Raw genomic sequence first — 19606 nt, forward strand, 5'->3', positions numbered from 1 at the left:
GATCAAAATAAGACCTGTCCAGGACACCATAACATCATAAATCAATATAACATTACTGATATTAAAACTGAAAAGTGATCACAAAAATAATAACCACACATGAAACAATGCAGTAAAAGTCTTGATGAGGATCTTCAGCTAGTAGTGAAAGTTGTGACTAAGGAAAGAGGAAATTCCACAATTGGGCTCCAGGGTCAAAAATAGCCTGCCTTAAGAATCTTCTGAATTATTCACAAGAATAGGTGTGCTTTCCTTGCTCAATCTCAATTGTAGAGATTTATAAAAAGGCATCCCATTCAAAATTATATAGGGCTTGATACAGTGGGGCAAAAAAGTATTTAGTCAGCCACCAATTGTGCAAGTTCTCCCACTTAAAAAGATGAGAGAGGCCTGTAATTGTCATCATAGGTAGACCTCAACTATGAGAGACAAAATGAGAAAACAAATCCAGACAATCACATTTGGTGGCCCACTGTATGTCAGAAGCTCTTTGAACTTGTCCTGGTTGGATATTAGCATCCAGTGCAACTCCTTTAGGACAGAGGCAAAATCCCTGTAGGTGGATTGCATTGGCAGTCCAAGATACAGTATTTTGCACTTGTATCTTCTGAATTGTTTGAAGAGGTTCCTTGGTTCGTTTGGACTGACCGTCATCTAGGGTAGCTAACCTCACTAATTCCTAGAGGAATACATATCTATGGTGTCTTTGTCTTGATGGGATGTTGCTTATAATATTGGCTCTTACTAAGCTACAGTCTGCATGGCCTCTCCTGATAAAGATGATACAGAGAAATAGAGTTAAGTATGATCATATTGATGGCTTCCATATGTACAGGTGAAAATTGGAAGAACTTTGTGAAACAACATAATTTTATTCTACTTCTGAACAATTCTACAACCATAGAAGTTGACAAAGATGATTCCATAAATATGCAAAACAGCAAATATTACCTTTGGCTTCCATTATTATTGCCAATACCTATTTTTTGCAGTAACCCACGTGTTGAAGGCTTTTTGAAGCTTGGCTGATATATCTGTTAAAATACTCAGTTAGGGATATAGTTCTTGGAAAACAATCACTTTTGTGCTTTTGCCATTATCATGTTTTAAAACTCTTTGTAGTTTATCCCTATGTGGACCTATGGCAGCCTATGTGAATCCTCATGGCTATGTGCACGAGACCCTTACTGTCTACAAGGCCTGCAATCTGAATCTGAATGGCAGATCTTCCACAGAGCACAGCTGGTTTCCTGGGTAAGTTATTTTATTTTTTTATTTTATTTTATTTTCTGTTTTTTTAATTTTTGTTTTGTTTTATTATTTATTTTATTATATTTTATTATTTTATATTTTATTTTATTATTTTATTTTATTTACACTGCCCACCTCACTATTTCAAATGGTTGGCTTATGGCAATATAAGGCACTAAAAAGATTCAATGCTAGAGATAGATATAAAAGTATTAAAAGATTACAATTAATTTTAACAACAGCTAAATAAATGAAAGGTTTAAACCAAGAGCACGGATGGTACGGAGTAGATGTTTGTCTCTTGCTCCGTCAACCACCTCCAGCATATGTGTATGGAGATTCTCAGTCATCCGGGTCATAGTTATCCCAAAGATGCTTTTCCACAAAGAAGAAGCTTCAGTGTGCCATTTTGCATTATTTCTCCATTACTGAAGCAAAAACTACCTTGCATATGCCAAGCCATCAAAGGAATTAAAATGTAAATAGAAAAAAAAAAAATGAGAAGTTCATTAATACCATCTCCTTAATGCTGAAGGAGGAAGGAAAAACAGCCCGGCTTTTTCTCCAACTAACGAAAAGCTTCTATTTTTTTTTTAAAGCCATTTTAATTTTTTTATGACTCTAGTGTATGTTTAATTTGTGCCAGCCATATGTGGTTTAACCAATTCTGACATTTATGGGGAAGTACTCTCAGTCCCCATATATTATTAGAATGTCAGTGGTTTTGAAATAGTGCCATTTAGGAATCTGATGCTTTAATATTAGAAGAGGTTTCTGGTTTGTGTTTTAGAAAAATCCTGGACAAAGTAGTTTAAGGCCATTTCTGAAATGTTATTGTTCGCATTCAGTTCTGCCATTATGCAAATGTGCATGTACGTGAATCCTTATTTTAAACGCTGTAATAAATGTTGATAGTTTGAAATCTGCTTTATATGATTTTAGAGCTATTATAAATGTCTTGCCGCCTTGTAAATATATTTGTCAGTCATGAAGGCTAACATAAATGCTATCCACTTCTAGATATGCATGGACTATAGCTCAGTGCAGCATCTGTGCAAGCCATATGGGTTGGAAGTTTACTGCAGTCAAGAAGGAATTGTCACCTCAAAAATTCTGGGGACTGACCCGTTCTGCTCTGCTGCCAAGAATTCCAGAAAAAGAAAATGAATCTGGGCAAGAAAGATCGCTAGTGCTTTGCCTTTGATCTGGGCACCTTACTCAGAACAAACTAAAAGTAGTTTGTGTCTCGAAGAAAAAAGTATTAAAAGTATCTGCCTCTGGGATCTGGTTGTATATTTGAACTTTATGAAAAAGGCACTGTTACTTCCGAAGGCCCTGAAAAATTTAATATTTTGAAGATGTACAAAATGTGAAACGGAACGTGAGAATAAAGCAGACAGTTTCATGTTTTCTGGCATGTACTGAATTGAACAGCTCGGATTTACAGCTGCTCTTTAATAATGTAAGAAGACATCTAATGTTGTTGAGGAGCTAAAGCTGAGTAGAAGTGACATGAAGACTATATAACTTAAAAGTGTGCGTAATGATAGCTATAATCTATTGCCCGCTGTTTTAAGGTATTTTCCTGTAGAATGTGGTGAATTTACTAGAATACCTGTTTTCTACCTGTATGAAATAGTTTACAGGTACCACTAGCATTTGCTTCAATAAGCCTTAAAAAGACAAGGAGACCCAGTCTTCTAAAAAGGAGTGTGCAGCTCCTAAGATCAGACTCTAGCTCAGCGGTCCCCAACCTTTTGAGCACCAGGGACCGGTTCCATGGAGAAAGGTTTTTCTGCAGACAGGAGGGGGCATGGTTTCATGTACTGCCTGCATCCCGCAGAGGGGTCTTTGCTTGTTTGCGCAGCCCGGCTTCTGGCATGCCGCGTCCGGGTGCCGGTCCACAGACTGGGGGTTGGGGACCCCTGCTCTGGCTTACTGTAGAAGCACGCATTGAAGCCTGCTGCTCAGAAAATCTACGAAATGCAACTCTGGTTAAAACCAGACTGTTTGTGTTTGCTTTATCTCCTTTATAGGATTTTCACTCCATTTGGCATTTTCAGATTTCCTTTTTTAAAAAAGTAGAAATGTAGGTTAGTTGTTTCTGCCTCTAGCAGCATAATAAAGGGTATGATTTTCGAGATTGATCTCTCCAGTGCATTTCAGTTAATCATAACACAAAAGTTTATAATTAAATGTTTTGAAGCATTATGTATCTTTTTACGTGTCTAGGGACTTGACATCGCAGTTGTTCATAAATTATATATTTGGTATTGGAAAACAGCAGACATCTTACTACTCTTTGTAATTTCTTATCTGAAGCTGAGGGATTGCGGGGTAATAATGCTTCTGATAAAAACTTGTTTTCAGGAGATAGTATGGTATAGAAATGGGTGCCAAAAAGAAGAAATAAAGACTTAATACATTGTTTTTTCCAGAATGCACTTCAGTAAATCCACAGGTATCAGATTTGTTTCATAGAAATATGTAGTGAGCTTGTTAATAATATGTGTTGAGTTACCTTGCTGAAATAAAAACTTTGCTGAAACGTTTTTAGTAATTTCATACATACTATCATATTTCCTGTGAGATGTTATTTTGAAACAAACATCTAACTTTAATGATGGCATTTATTGTATTAGTTGAAAACATGTTCTGAGTGTCAGTGTCATTCACCCCCAAGACTTAATGTACATCAGCAAATAAGTTTGTGACTCAGGGCTAATTACTTCTACCTCTGGTATAGTGGCATTTTATTTCTCATCACAGTTACAACTGAACTGTCTTCTTGTGCTTCAACACCGTCTCTCACCTAGTCAAAAGCAATATTAGCTGTCATCTCTTTTTGAATAGAGCGAGATAAGGGCATCTTACTGAATGAAAATTTTAGATTATTTTTTATTTTTCTTGTGTTATAAAAATGTATTGAAAGCACTTGATTGGGGGGGGCAGACTGTAGTGAACAAATACAATACTAGTCGCCATACTAGTAGCTATGCATGGACTATATAACTCAGTGTAGGATCTGTGAAAGCCATATGGGTTGGAGGTTTATTGCAACAAAGGAGTAACTTCTTCAATAATTAAAGTTATTGTGGACTTGGTTTTTCAAGTGGTGAAGTTCCTGAAGTTCTGGTTCCTTTCTAGTTTTGTTCTGCTATGGATGAAGTGATAGCCAATAAGTTTAATTTTCAGCTCCAGTCTGTGCATCGTTTTTATTATTTTATTTTATTAAATTTATCTAGCTGCCCATCTCATGAAAAGGGACTCTGGGTGTTACACAACAATTAATTTTAACTCCTTATACCTGTTCCTAGTAAAATCCCCTCTCACCCATTTCATTTTTCTGCCAAGAATAAAATGTAACGCTTACATTGGAATATCCATCTTAATAGATCTATTCTCTTTCTCTGTCTTACCATATGGAACAAGGTTTTTATTCGCCACAATTCAGATGGAGGAGTGAAGTCCTATTTTTCAATCAGTCTTGGTTCAGTGGCTCCCAGGGTGTGTAGATTATCACAAATGTGCTAAGATCTGTTCCTGACTATTACGCTCATAAAGGTGAAAGAGCTGACACATTAGTCTCACTTTTCATTGATACAGCTTTCCCACAAATAGCCTGCATCATATATGGCTAGGCCCCTCTATCAAAATGGCAACAGATGAATGGCAGGGATTAAAGTTATGCTTAAAATTTATGTGGTTTGAGTTTAATTAGAGTTTAAGCAAGGCTTTCTTAAAAAAAAAAAATACTTGGACCCTGACATAATTTATTGAGATCATAAATAAATATTTTTTCAGTTTTCACTTAATGTTGACTATTATGTGTGTTGCCTCACTCTGTGATAGATTTAAGATTAATAAACTAATAGCATATTCTAATTCTTAAGTAAGCATGAGTTCAAGTTACTGCAAAGGTAATATGCTGTATCCTGCTAGTGTGAAATTGGCTATTGTCCTCCCAATTAATTCTGCAAGGCATATGCTTTGTAGCAGGGTGTCAAACTGCCGGCCCGTGGGCCAGATGCATCATAGCGAAACCACGCCACCCCATTGCTGGCAATGGCAAAAAAGTTGTGATACGTCATGGCACGTCATGTGACATTGCGAGTTTGACACCCCTGCTTTATAGTTTCAATATAGATCCATTAATGCATCTCTTTATTAGCTCAGTTTCTCTATGTTTGTATAAGTATTGTGGGGTTTACTTCCAAAAATTGGAGAGAAGGGGAAAAATGGGAATTAACGTGTTTAAACAGATAATAAAATGAATTAGTTTCCCTTTCAGTACTTACTGCAGAAACTAAGGAAATATTACAAATATTTGCATCTTTATTTTTTTTCTAAAAGCAGTACCATTAAGACTTTAAATCTGAAAATTTATTGCTGCATCATAAAAAGGTTTTATTTTGCTTGTCACTGTCTTTTTAAACAAACCATCTTTTTCTTGGAAGCAAACCAAGTGAAATGAGAATAGAATAGAATAGAATATAGAATAACAACAGAATAGAATTTTTATTATGCTCACTGATTTAAATGAAAGCTGTTGTGATTTCAACAAAGTACTTTTATATCATTTATTCTTATTAAATTTCTAAATCAGACATCATTTGGTAATTCGTTATGATTTTCAAACTAATAATGCTTTAATAGCAAATCATGACTGAATTGAACTTACATTTTCCTTCTGACCCAAGTATATTCACAACTTTGTATATTGCTATCAGTATTTTTCCAGTTGGGCCTAGTGGTTAAGGCATCAGGCTGCAAAGCAGAAACTAGGTACTGTTTTAGCCATGAAAGCCAACTGGGTACTGTATATTCCGGCATATAAGGCGACCCGGCGTATAAGATGACCCTCGTCTTCGGCACCAAGTCGCATGCCTAGAAAGTCATACGCCGGAAACTACCGTTATTTCCGGCGTATAAGACGACTCGGCATATAAGACAACCCCCGTCTTTGGCACCAATTTTAAAGCTTGCGAAAGTTGTCTTATACACTGGAAAGTACGGTAATTTGGGCCAGTCAATCTCTTTTAGCCCACCTCATCTCACAGAGTGGTTGTGAGGAAAATAGGAAGGTAGATTAGATGTGTTTGCTGCCTTGAGTTATTTGTAAAAATAATAAAGGCAGGATACAAATAAATGAAAAAAATACAGGACAAATAAAATCTCAAAGGCTGAGAGAATCACATTTTTTGTAAGTGGTCTTTATAATAAAAATTGTTCATCAATCAAAGATCTGTAATCCAAAATATTCCATCATCTCAAGCAATGAAGTGTGTTTCTCTTGCAGGGAAATAGTTCCACAACATAGCTCTGAAAGTCAGTTAATATTTATATTTGTAGTTCAGGCAGGCGAGTTTCAAAATAGTTCATCCCTGCCACACCGATAAGCAGCCCAAAAGTCCCCCCCTTTTCCCAGCTGCAGTCTTCAAATGTGAAAATTTCCAAGGACAGACCGTAAGAATCTTATCTAAAACTGGGCTTCAAGCCAAGTTTCCTTTAGGCATAGCAAATTGTAGTGCCATAATTCGCCACTAGATACCATTAGTGCCGTTTTCCAGCTTTTTTTAAAAAAAGTCTCAAAAACATTTTTAGTCCCCAAATTTCAAAGCCATATATGTGATTAATTCCAAATTAATCTTGTAATTTTCTCTTTTCCCCAAGTAATTAGTTTGCCGCTTTTCTTTTTGTGAGGGAATGAGATGGAAATTCCCCTTCCCTCTCCCATTGGGGGGGGTGCTTTGGGTAGTTTTTTCCAGGAAGAAGTCTTAGAGTCTCACCCAGTTTCATCCACATTGCTGAAAGGTTGCTTGTTAGTGCTTATTGTCTTCTGTTGTCAGTAGCCAGTCTTTCCCCCGCTGGTTTGAAGGGCTTCCTCGGATCAAACGGAAGGGCTGCCACCCTCCTGCAATCAATGAGGGTCCCCTCCTTGCTTGTCGCCTCTACAGGGTGACTTTCGACCGTTTCCAGGATCCCCAGTGGGGCAAAATCACATGTGAAAGACGGAGCCCTGTCTTCCTGAGCCCATTTCACCGCAACGGCAAAAACGGAAGCTCCAGAATCACACATTTTTTATTGTGTGTGAAGCAATCAGCTTTTTAAAGAGCTTCACATTACTAAATTCTATTTAGATCGAAGTCTCATAAATCATTACTATTTTCCTCCATGTGATGATGCTATTTATGTTTTGATACCTCACTTTGATTTACCTTTTGAATTTCATTTTCAGAAATTCATTCTTTTTGCTTTGTCAGCTTCATCATGGGCTTTCATAAAGAAACATATTTCTTGTTTTAAACTGAATCTTGCTTCAGTTGTATGGCTGAATGCACTCAAAATCATAAAATTCAGATCATACTACAAATAATCTTTAGCATTCTTTAAAAGTTGATAAATACAACCTCAGATGAACAACAACTCTTGACGTATTACACCATGTCATCATTTATTTTACAGAAATATAGGCAAAATGGAGAAGCCAGGTGTGAAAAACTAAGTACACACTTAACTGCTTCCATAGGTATGAAGAGGCTAAGTAGCAGCTGCTAATCCCATGCCCTTGATCAATTGATCATCAGCAAGTGTGATCACCTCTATAAAAGCTGAAGTTTTAAGAGTTTGCTGGTCTCCAGCCTTAAGGTGTATGTTAACACAATATCAAAGAGTAAAGACATCAGTAATGATCTTAGAGAAGCAATTGTTGCTGCCCAACAGAGAAGCAACAATTGCTTAGAGAAACAATTGTTGATGGGCAGAGAGTTATAAGGCCATTTCCAAACAATTTAAAGTGTGAAACATTCAAGCCATTTGCCAATCTTCCCAAGAGTGGACATCCCAGTAAATGCACCCCAAGATCAGTCCATGCAATGCTCAGGGAGTTTGCCAGATATCCAAGAGTTACTCTATAGGCCTCAGCATGTTAAATATTGAACTTCATGACAGTACAATTAGAGAAAGACTGAACAAGCATGGTTTGTTTAGCAGTGTTGCCAAACAAACTCTAAAAAACATGGCAGCACAGTTTAGGTTTGCAAAGTTACATCTGAACAAATCGCAAGATGTCTGGAACACTGTCCTTTGGACAGGGGAGACCAAAGTGGAAATATTTGGCTATAATGCACAGTGCCATGTTTGGCAAAAACTAAACACGGCATATGGCATAAACATCTCATACCAATCATAAAGCACAGTGGTGGAGAGGTAATGATTTGAGCTTGTGTTGCAGCCGAAGGACCTGGGCACCTTGCAGTCATTGAGCTGACCATGAACTCTGTATACCAAAGTATTCTAGAGTCAAATGTGAGGCCATTTGTCCAAAAGCTAAAGCTTAACTGACATTGGGTCATGCAATAGGACAATGATCCCAAGCATACCAGCAAATCTACAACAGAATGGCTGAAAAAGAAAAGAATCAAGGTGTTGCTCCAGTCAAAGTCCACACCTCAACCCAATTGAAATGCTGTGGCGGGACTTCAGAGAGAGCTGTGCATAAACAAATGCACTACAAACCCTAATGATCTGAAGCAAAGTTGTAAACAGGATTGGGCCAAAATTTCTCCATGATATGAGAGTCTGATAAAGTCATACAGAAAATGCTTTACTTCAAGTTATTGCTACTAAAAGTTCTACAACAAACATATCAAATTCGCAACGCAATGTATAGGAACTTTTTCCCCATTGCCAGCAATGGGGTGGGCGTGGTTTTGTCATGATGTGTCTGGCCCACAGGCTGGCAGTTTGACACCCATTGTACAAGCTAGTCATAAGGTGTACTTTGTTTTTCACATATGGCTTTTCCATTTTGCCTTTTTGTTAAAATCAATGACATGGTGTAATATGTCATGTGTTGTTCATCTGAGGTATTTACCTACTTTTAAGAACTGCTAAGGACCGTATGATTATTACTATATCCTGGTACGTAAAAGTATAGAACTCAAGAGTTCTATGTAATTTTTTTCACATGACTGTAGTTCCTCTTTGCCATTTCCTAACATTATGGACCTTGATTCCCTAAAACATCCACTGTATTGTCCCCCTTGTAAATTTTAAGTATTTTCTTTAAATCATCAGCCCTTTTGCATACACCATTTTGGACGTGTCCACAAGTCCATAAACATTGAAATGGCAACAACTAAATTTAGAGATAAAAAGTCTGTAGAGCAAAGATTACGAACAATTTGGCCTATTGTGCTCAGATCTCTAATTATACTTTTGTATTAATTTGTGCATCTGTCAGTAAATGGGGGTCTCTGACCATAAACAGATTAGTAACAATCATCCTGCAATCCAACCATAACTGTGGTTTTCTCAGGTTGCTATCCATATACAAAATATTGTCTGTTGTATATTTTCATTCCAGAATTGAATAAGTTTTTCAGATTCAAGCTTTTCCATTAGAGCAGCATACATTGAAACTTTTTGCAGGATAAGCTGTAATGTCGGCCAATCCCTCCAATCCTAATAGCATAGTGGTACTCTCCAAGTATGTCTCTAAAACATGTGCAATCTAAAGTGAATTCCAGGAGAAAAGCAAATTAAAAACAAACAGAAGTTTTTAGCTTTCTAGGTTAAGGGACGTAGAAAAGTATCATGGAAATACATACAACTAGTAGTCGTCAACTTATGACCACAAGTGAGACAATAATTTCCACTGCTAAGCAAGGCAGTTGGTTGTTCAACTGGTTGTGCCCAATTTGCTACACTTTTTTGCCATGATTAAGTGAATCATTGCAGTTAAGTGAATCCAGCTTCCCCCACTGACTTTGCATGTTGAAAGACTGCCCGGAAGGTCGCAAATGGTGACTGTGTGATTACCATGATGCTGCCATTATGGTAAATACATGCCAGTTAATATGCACCTGAATTCTGACCAGGTGACCGTGGGAATGCTATGACAGTCATTAAGTATCACATTTCTCAGTGCCATTTTAACTTTGAATGTTCACTAAACAAATGGCTTTAAACTGAAGACTATCTGTAATGCATTCATTAGGGTTAAGGTTGTACTCTCCATTTTGTCCCCGTGCTCATATTCCCGAATCAATATTCTTCATGTACTGACTTAGAATTAAGGGAAGGTACAATATTAGTTGGTTTCTGATAAACCAATTTCTCAGAAGGACAGAGAAAATGCAAAATACAGTACATAGGATAAAACCTGACATATATTAAGATGGCCTGACAGCATTATGATCAAATTAAATATTAAATTTTCCATTATTAGAAATTGGTTCTCGTGAAGTCTAGACTGAAGAAATAGTCATATTTATTTATATTTCCTCTTTCTAAACTGCCCATCTCCCTCAGATAATTGCAAATTAGAATTTGAAACTGCATTACCACCCAGAGATCTTTCAGCATGCACCTTGAACAAAACCTCTTCTGTACTGTATTGTTCGCAATATAAAATTGGCTCCTACAGGTTGCCACCTAGTGGATAGAAACTTCTATGTCATTATCCAAATTCATCAACCCAGCAAGAACATTTTCACTACAGTCCTAAATATACTGCCAAGAATTAATCCCACTGAGCTTATTGTAACTCATTTTGCAGCATTAGGTAAGACTTATAGGATCAAGTTTATAAACCCACTGTAGGCTTTTGTAACATATTCCAAGTTAAAAAATGAGGAAAGCTGGGACTTTGTGTAATTTGTATTTTAAAAAATCAGTTTTTAATTAGTTCTCAGAATCTTTTCAGGTGCATAGAAACAAAATGAATGAAAAGTGCTCAGCTCAATATAAATATTAGAAATGCTATCCTTGTACCTAAAAGCTTTTTTGGAATAACTAGTAAATCTTTTTCAGTATCTAAAACTTCAGGTTGTTGTTGTCCATAATGTAATTTGAATTTCAGTGAAGTGATAATGTTTGACAGCATCAGCTGTGGCTAAAATCTGACTGAGGTTCAAGATGATATATGCTTGCTGAGAGTCAGCTCCACTGAATGGATGGGAATCATTTTTGGATAAACAGGAATACAACTGCAATGTTAATTTCCTTAAATTATTTTTCCTTGCTTTTTAAAGTCAACTCAATCCAAAGAACATTTTTGAACAACCCAGATAGTCAGTCAATCTACATACAAGTTTGTTTGTGAGTCAGTGCAACTTGAAGCGTACATTTAATAGTTATTTAATAGTTGAGTAAAAGAATATGAAAGTTATTCATGTATTACCAACCAGATGAACACAAAAACTACCCTATTTGTTTTGGAACTGAAATACAAATAGTCCTAATATTTAGAAATGAAATGTACCCAATAAAATATGCATGTACATGTGAAACTTCATACAAAATTATTTAGTTTCAGCACCATTTGCTTTCACGCCTTCTTTACATAGCTTAAAAGTTCTTCTTTATTCTTTTGATAATCACTTTTTTTCCACTGTTCTCGTAACTGTAGCAAGAGGGGCCCAATGTCTTTTCCTGATGAGATTCCCATTTGTCTTAAGTCATGACCAGTTACAGGAAAAGAGGGTAAAGACCATTCTTGCATTTCTTTCAGAAGTTGTTCTTCTCCTTGGTACTTCAAAAGCTCATGGATTCTGGATGTTGCACAAGACTCCCTTGCCTTCACAAATACAACAAAATGAGAAATATGAGCACAGAGTATTCATAGTTCTTAAGTTCCAATGTAAAACACAAAATATCTCAAACCAGATAAGTCCTCAATCTTCTTAGAGTTCAGACTTTACTTGGCACCATTTTTAAAACAATAAGTACAGAATTTTCTATTTTTTTGGTGAGCGTACATTAAATGTTTTGTTTGTGGTTACATACACAGGGGAACCCAGTCTGTATTTAAGGAATCAGCATTCATCTTCTCACAGCCTTCTTCCTAACTCCTAGTTTATGTATCTGAGATTAAATCAAGAGGACAAAGATGCCTCCAAATAGATCAAATAAAAAGCTGAACAAAAGTTGAGAATTATCCAAAAGAGATTTACTGTACTTACATCTAAAATGAAATCCTGGTACGGTTTAAGAGGCATTGTAGTATCGGAAGCTTTGGTCAAGTCTCTCCTGTGCTTCAACAGGAATAGCCCCAGGTTTTTTTCATCTTTTGATAGTTTCAGTCTTAAATCCAGTTTTGAAAGATCACACGGAACCTTTAACAGTGACGTTAGAATGGTCATTGGTTTGGGGAAAAGATTCTGGACATTTTTACAGACTGTATCAAACTCCTGTAAGTTCCCATTAACAGGTAATCCTGAGGGGATACATATAAAGAAGGGTTTTGAGAAGAAGGTAACTATTAGAAAGCAACAAGAAATCAACTAAGATTGCTAACAAAGCAGTACATGGAATTGCTAGAAAAGCAGAATGTATCATTATTATTACAAGTAATGGCAAAATCAAACTCTAGAGCGCTGTCACTTCAGAACCAATGTAGAACAGGGTTACAGATTCAAGGCTTTTTTAGACCTAGGCCAGGGGTAGGCAACCTTGGCTCTTTTATGACTCGTGGACTTCAACTTCCAGAATTCCTGAGCCAGCATGGCTCAGCTTGGAAACCTCCCCCTTTTCCCTCAGCATGGCAGGCTCAGGAATTCTGGGAGTTGAAGTCCACGAGTCATAAAAGAGCCAAGGTTGCTTACCCCTGACCTAGCCCAATGTTCTATTTTTCTACCTTAACTTCAACTCCCAAAATTCCCCAGATAGCATATCTACAATGTCCTAAGAAATGCAGAGATACTCATTTCAGCAGTTAATATGTCCTTCCCAAATCTTGGTGCACTGCAGTTGTGAGATTCCAGTTTCTAAAATTCCCAAGCCAGGTTTATTGAGGAACTCCAAAGATCTTTGAAGAACAATGTGCCCATTATCAAAAAATAAATGATGTAACTAGTTACTCAAGAATATGTCCTCAGATAATTCTCTATCTCGCTATGGAGATTCTCAATCATCCATAGATGATTGGTTGTCCCAAAGGAAATCCCTTTCAATCAGTTAGAACTAAAGAAACTTCTTGGATGAGAAGTGAAACATTTTCAAAGAAAATCCCTCAAGAAACTCAAATTGTCTTTTGGAAAAGGCACCATTAAGATATTCTCTATCTCCAATATTCACATCTGTACAGGAGTTAACATCTATTAAGTTTTTTACCTATATAATCAGTTACTGTAAGTTCATACATCAGATGAATGAGTTGATTTGCGTATTTCCCAACAAGAATTTTTTTCAATTCTGTCCAAATCCTTTCGCCAGATATTCCAGCCAAACCTTTGGCATTTTCTTTGATGGCTTCCAGAGTTTTGGCATCATGATCATCAGGCCTTTCAGCTATCCTCCCGTAAAATCTAAGGAAAATAATTTCAGCCTTATAATTCATTTTGCTGAGTTATAGGCATCACATTACCAACCCCGCTGTTCATAGCTTGACTTTCAAGAATTTTGGAACTGGGTAAGATGGCAGAACAACGTGCCAGTATATGCCAAAGTGTTTACACTCAAGTAAAATTCACTCTACATTAACTCAATATGGTCACTGTAAGGACTTAGAATACAGTTGTTTTTATAAATATCCTGGTGCAAATATATTTAGGCAAACTGAGCACCAAAGTGAAAAGGGCAAAGATTTGATGTCCAAATGCCACTAATACTGAGTGCCATACACAAACCAGGAAGTCAATGCTCTGTAAGTGATCTCCAAGTGAAGTGTAATTAAGGAATAAATAAAAGAACATCTAGCTCTCTGCAAACTGGCCAGTGCCCCATATCATGTAGGAATATAAAGCTATTTACCGGAAATAGCGAAGAATTCGTAAAAAATCTTCTTTTATTCTCTGGTTGGCTTCTCCTACAAATCTGATCTTCTTGTTTTTTAAGTCATTGTAACCACTGAAGAAATCATAAAGAGTGCCATCCAAACCTATCAAGCAAGTGAAACATATTTTAACAAAAATTACTTAGAAATTCATTTAAAAAGGCATTTTCTGAAACTCCATCCATCTTTAGCATTTGATCAGGGTCAGAACAAGATGACCAGCAATCATGGTAGGTAGTAGGATGAAACCTTCACTTTGTAATACCAAAGCTAAAAAATATTGGTTGAAATGATTAGCATCAGCTGATAAGAAATGGATCTCATGAAAAGTGATTACTTAGGAAGGAAGCCATTGTATATTTTTTAAGCTACTGATAATCCATGGATTTCTTTAAGCAACAATCAGCAATTTTAATAAGAACCATTTTATATTAATCTATATAACATGAGCACCCAAAAATGTGGTGTTCCTTTTAAAGCATGTACCAAATCTTGTGAAATTTCAATAATTTCAGCACTGAGATCTAATACAGGAACGCTGCCATATTTCAGGGGAAATTGGCTAGCTCAAAAGACTTTAACATGCTTTATTTTAAAGGATAACTATTTAAATTTAGGGATTCTATGTGTGCCATTTAATGGAATTATAGGCATCACATTACCAAGATGGCAGAACACTGTACCAGTATATGCCAAAGTGTCCTCATTCAAGCAGAATTCTGTCTACATCAACTCATTGTAAGATGTCCATAATATCTATATACTACTGAAAATCTCCATTCGATACTTTTGGATGAATTACTCCTAAGGGAATGAAATTAGTTTTGCCTCAGCTACAGTCATGCCATTCTTATTTTCAAAGTTCCCTGACAGCTTCCCACAAACCAATGGGGAACTTGGAAGGAACATGTATGGTTACCAATAAGCCTATGATATGAAAGGAAGGAGCAGGAAAAAATGAAAAAGGAAGGACAAAGTATGGAAGGAAAGAAGAGGATGGGAGAAAGATTTCTAATGCTCACTGCCAGCCTCTCACAAGAAAACTCAATCAGTTGTTGCCTTCCAACTCCTAGTTAGGCTTAAACCTGGAACCACTAGAGATAGGGTTGACATAGAACATTCAAGTGAGAGAACAATCCACATTTATAGGACCACCATGCCATCTTTTAAGATGGGAAAATAGCTTACCTAGGAACATAGAATTTATGGTGAGATCTCTTCTTGCCGCATCTTTTTCCCAATCAGTTGTGAATTCTACTTCTGCATGTCTCCCATCAGTACGCAGATCAATTCTCAGTGTGGTAATTTCAAAGTTCTCCTCGTGGAGCTGCAGCAAAAAAACCCCAACTTCTCATTTGGCTAACAGAATCCATTTTAAAACCTTGCATTAAAATGGATAGAATGGAATTTTGAAAAAAAAAATCAATCCATCATCTGTTTTGTTTCCTGCATGAAAACATTCCTTTGCCTGTATTTCCCCCCTTTTACAGCTTATAACTGAGGGTGGGGGTTTATTGGGTTTTGAATTGGGAGTTTTATTTCTGTAAGCCGCCTGGAGTTACCTTGAGTCGGTTGGATGGCCATATACAATTTCTTAATAAATAACAGACAACTCTTTTTACAGTATTTTCCTTTATCCAATGACCCCTCAAGTCTGCCTCCACTTGCCCCAATGCCCTATGTGGAATTCCTTCCCGCCCAACATGGAAGCTAATTGTCTTCATCTTTTTTGTGCTCAAGTACATTTTTTCTTCATACATCAGTGACAACTATTTATCCATCAAATTTATAAGTTTTAAAAATACTATGTAAAAAACATGTACTACATAATGCTTTGATTATTCTGTGTCTTCTAATTTTTCTAATTATTCTATGTGTTCTAATTTGTAGGACTGAAGACTCAGCCACAATTGGACAGAGGCATTTCATCTTATCCCATGTGCCTCAAGTTCCTTTAGTTTGGCATAGTACTCTAGGCCTTCCTTCTCCAAAATGGCTTTTCTGCAATTCCCAAACATCATGGTGAAAAAGTAGAGTGACTAGCCATTGAGAGGATGGCAGTTTCAACATATGTGATAGTACAACTACCTTTCATGGCAAACAACTATTATCAGATAGCCTCTGAATATTGTCATGTTCTGCATACAGCCCACTTCTCTTTCTCTTCTAATATTTTCCCACATTTGCTGACATTATAGTCAGCTAGCAATGAGGTCAGCTTACAGGAAGGGACAAAGAAGGTTGCCTCATTGCAACAATGTCTATATTTTTCTATTTACCAATTAAAAAAAGAAAACAAAGATATATTTGCTAGCTTTAAAGCTCAACATGAGGACAATTTAGACTTTTTTATAACCTTAGGAATATAAATCTATAGACACTCCTCTTCTACCCAAATACTTTTTCTGTCTATTTTTCATTTTAAAAGTTTGCAAAATCCTTTTACCCTAGCGGTGATGGTTCCATGTTTTTCTCCTCTGTTGTTGATCATACGGACACCCTTGGCCTGGAACATTTCTTTCATCTGACTAGGTGTTGCAGTAGTGGCAAAATCAACGTCTTGTGGTTTTATTCCACTGAGTAAATCCCTTACAGCACCTCCTGCTATTCTTAGTTCATAATTTTCTTTATTAAATATTTCTGTAAGTAGAAATGGGAAAAAATTATAAAGACAAAGTATACATGAAGGAAGCCAAGCAAGAGAAATTATGGTATAATGACTTTTGATTTATGTGGAATTCCTCATGCTAGATTTGTCCAAGATAAATAATGCTCTAAACCTAACTTTTAATTCATAATTTACAATTTAATTTTGTAAATCAAATAGAGTGGGGCCTCATTGGTTCAGTTATAGAATATGTTATTTATAGACAATTTGGCTGTCTTTTGGCCTGTGTGCATGCACTTGTGATGTGTCCCATCGTGAACAAGACCTTTGCTCATAGATGGAGAAAATTTAAATCATACTTTAATTTTTTAAAAAATATCTTATTTCTGTGCTTTAACTTAAAGAAAAAAGAAACCATTGAAAATTTTCTTTTCAAAAATTCATGCACTAGACCACATGCACAGTAGTCTTGATGAGGATTAAGATCAATCAAATACTGCAGAAGTGGTCTGTATTTTCACTTGTATCATTAAAGCATGAAAGGGCAATAAATCTTAAGTCAGTGAGGGCAAACCTTTTAGAGACCGAGTGCCCAAACCGTAACCCAAAACCCACTTATTTATTGCAAAGTGACAGGGCCGCATCAGCATTGTGGTGCCCTGGGGGTGGGGGTCAGGGAGATGCTTCTGAGTGCCGCCTCTGGCATGCAAAAAATGGGGCACAAAAATGGGCCACCGTGCGGCAAGGCGCAAACACGGCCACCGCCGCGCTGCAAGGTGCAGATACAAAGCAGGGCTAGTGAGTATCATGCAGGCACTAGCCCCATCCCATTTGCAGCACATAAAATGCTTCCCCCTCCCTTTTCTTCCAGTCCACCACCTCTACTCAGGCTTGCTAGTTGGCTGCTTCGCTTCCTTCGTGCTGGGTGGGGCTCCTGCTCCGGGCAGCAGTGGCGGCCTGATGGACCTGCTGCTGCTGGTGGTGGCGCATGTGCCAACAGAGAGGGCTCTGAGTGCCGTCTCTGGCACACGTGCCACAGGTTTGCCACCACTGCCTTAGGCCTTCCAAAATTTCTTATAGATATTGATACAAAAACATGCTTGGCATGTCTGATATTACTCAGGCAGGCATATTCTAACAAATCACAAAAGCAGCCAAAGAATCCAAACCATAGTGTAAAATGAAATACTTCATGTAAATTATATGTCTGGATTAAGCATTTTAAAATATTTCTCCAAATTCACCTCAGCAAATCTTGAAAATCTCAGTTTAACATAAATCAAAGATAGTTCAACATAACATCTACAAGTAGCATATATCCTTTGAATGTGACACTGCACTGGAAACAGTTTGATACACCCATCTCTGATATGATGAATGAAAAGAATCAAATTTGTCCTTCTGAATAATACAACTGAAAAGTCAGCAGGACTGGTTTGCAATCCTGGAGTGAAACTTATGTTTGATGCTTAAAGTCTCAATCTGTTTTGATTGACAGTTTGAGAGAGAAATCTGTATGTCTTTGTGGCCCATGTGACAAAAGACATTCAGGTACTATTGTACACCAGTGTTTCTCAACCTCTACAACTTTAAAACATGTGGACTTCAACTCCCAGTATTCTCTAGCCAGCATCCATGTGCCTTAGAAGTTACAGAGGTTGAGAAACACTATTGTAATCTTTTGAACATAGTTGTTAAAGAAATCTGGCTGTTATGCTAGTTATAATCCCAATGCAAAAGAGAGTAACCTACTAGTTTATGTTGGTATCCTGGTATGCACCAGCATGAGGTATTTTATTGCTGAAGTTACTACTGGAATAAAATAATTGCTAGTCATAGTGAAACACAAGCACTAATAGTATTAAATCACGAGTTCTTGTTCATTGTTGTTTTTACAATTATCAGGAATTCCTAGTCCAAAAGAGGGCCGAGAAATCTGCCTTCCCCCACAAAGTGCAGAACTACATCACGTGGCAGAAGTAAACCGATCTAATAATGGTAAGAGATACTCCAAGCAGATGTTCAAGCAACAGCTGGAGGGCCACAGGTTGTCCATCCCAGTTCCCAAGCCACCTCCCAAGAAAATGAAGCACCTGTACCTGCAATGCCCTTCAGTCCCGGGGTGAAAAGAGACTTAAATTCGGAAGACTCTATCTTCATGGTTCTGAAATTCCGACAAAAGCTTGCGAGCCCTACTCTGTTGCGGGGAGCAAGGATTTCGCCTGCCTTATAGCTCAGAAGAACGAAATGACTCCACATCTTTAAAAAAAGAAACAACGAAACGAAACCACGAGTTAATGAACACCCCAGGAAGGCATGGTGCAACCCAGAGGCCCGGCAGACGCCCTGAAAATAACAATTACGTGGGTTGCGGGTGGGAGAAAGCCCTTTGCACAGCTAGGCAAAGGTGGAGTGAGCAGCCGGAAAAACTCACGCCACGCTCGGTTTCCGCGGCCTGCAAGGAATCCCCGCACCGGCCGGGCGTTTCAGTCCATTTCTCCCCCTTTTTTCCCCTTCGCAAGGCCTGCTGGCCAACCTTCGCTGGCGAGAGAAAGGGCAGCCTCACTCACCAACGAACTTGGGGTGGGGGTGGGGGTCTCCGCGGCTTTAAGCGAGCGGACCCAGCAACCCCGCAGCGTCAATTGCTGCCAAATAAAAATGAAGGTGCGACTTCCGAAGCGGGAGAGCAGGAGGCGGGCGCTTGCAACGGCGTAACTCCTCCTCCGCGTCCTTCCCAGTCGAGGGTGGCGCTTTTATCCGTCTGGAGACCCGCTCGAGACCGCGTAGCTGTCCTCTGTAGCTGTGCGCGCGCTTTTTTCAGTTGGCTCTGCAGGATGGTTCGCCGCCTTGTGGAGTAACTTCGGCAATTGCTGAGCGTGGCTAAACTGGCATTTTGCTTGTGTCCGAAAGAAGCGGCCTTTTTCAGGACTCAGGTCGTTATCTTTTAAGGCTTGGTCCACAAATCACGA

The 19606-nt window shown here is 37.8% G+C and overlaps 2 protein-coding genes across 5 annotated transcripts in view; one reads left to right on the forward strand and one right to left on the reverse strand.

Annotated features, from left to right (window-relative positions):
• Window positions 1-3799, forward strand: part of CRBN (cereblon) — a 29803-nt gene extending 26004 nt beyond the window's left edge. For both annotated transcript variants that reach the window (XM_039321672.1, XM_039321673.1), the window contains 2 exons: window positions 1123-1254; window positions 2272-3799. In XM_039321672.1, the coding sequence (XP_039177606.1) occupies window positions 1123-1254; window positions 2272-2455 (316 nt within the window). In that variant the 3' untranslated portion in view covers window positions 2456-3799. The remainder of the gene's footprint in view (window positions 1-1122; window positions 1255-2271) is intronic.
• A 5876-nt stretch (window positions 3800-9675) lies between these two features.
• On the reverse strand, window positions 9676-19344 carry TRNT1 (tRNA nucleotidyl transferase 1). Of its 3 annotated transcripts, none has more exons than XM_039321674.1 (8): window positions 19208-19344; window positions 18737-18896; window positions 16476-16669; window positions 15218-15356; window positions 14008-14134; window positions 13369-13562; window positions 12219-12472; window positions 9676-11833 (listed from the first exon to the last, which is right to left on the reverse strand). In XM_039321674.1, exons 2-8 carry the CDS (start codon window positions 18894-18896, stop codon window positions 11585-11587), a joined length of 1317 nt encoding a protein of 438 aa, XP_039177608.1. In that variant the 5' UTR covers window positions 19208-19344; the 3' UTR covers window positions 9676-11584. The 3 variants fall into 3 exon arrangements, with proteins under 3 accessions (XP_039177608.1, XP_039177610.1, XP_039177609.1); XM_039321676.1 differs by lacking the exon at window positions 19208-19344 and adding an exon at window positions 19072-19198; XM_039321675.1 differs by lacking the exon at window positions 19208-19344 and adding an exon at window positions 19001-19198.
• Window positions 19345-19606: the final 262 nt, after the last annotated feature.

This window comes from Crotalus tigris, unplaced genomic scaffold (assembly GCF_016545835.1).
Source record: "Crotalus tigris isolate CLP2741 ecotype Arizona unplaced genomic scaffold, ASM1654583v1 scf7180000023780.715972, whole genome shotgun sequence".
NCBI lineage: Eukaryota > Metazoa > Chordata > Lepidosauria > Squamata > Viperidae > Crotalus > Crotalus tigris.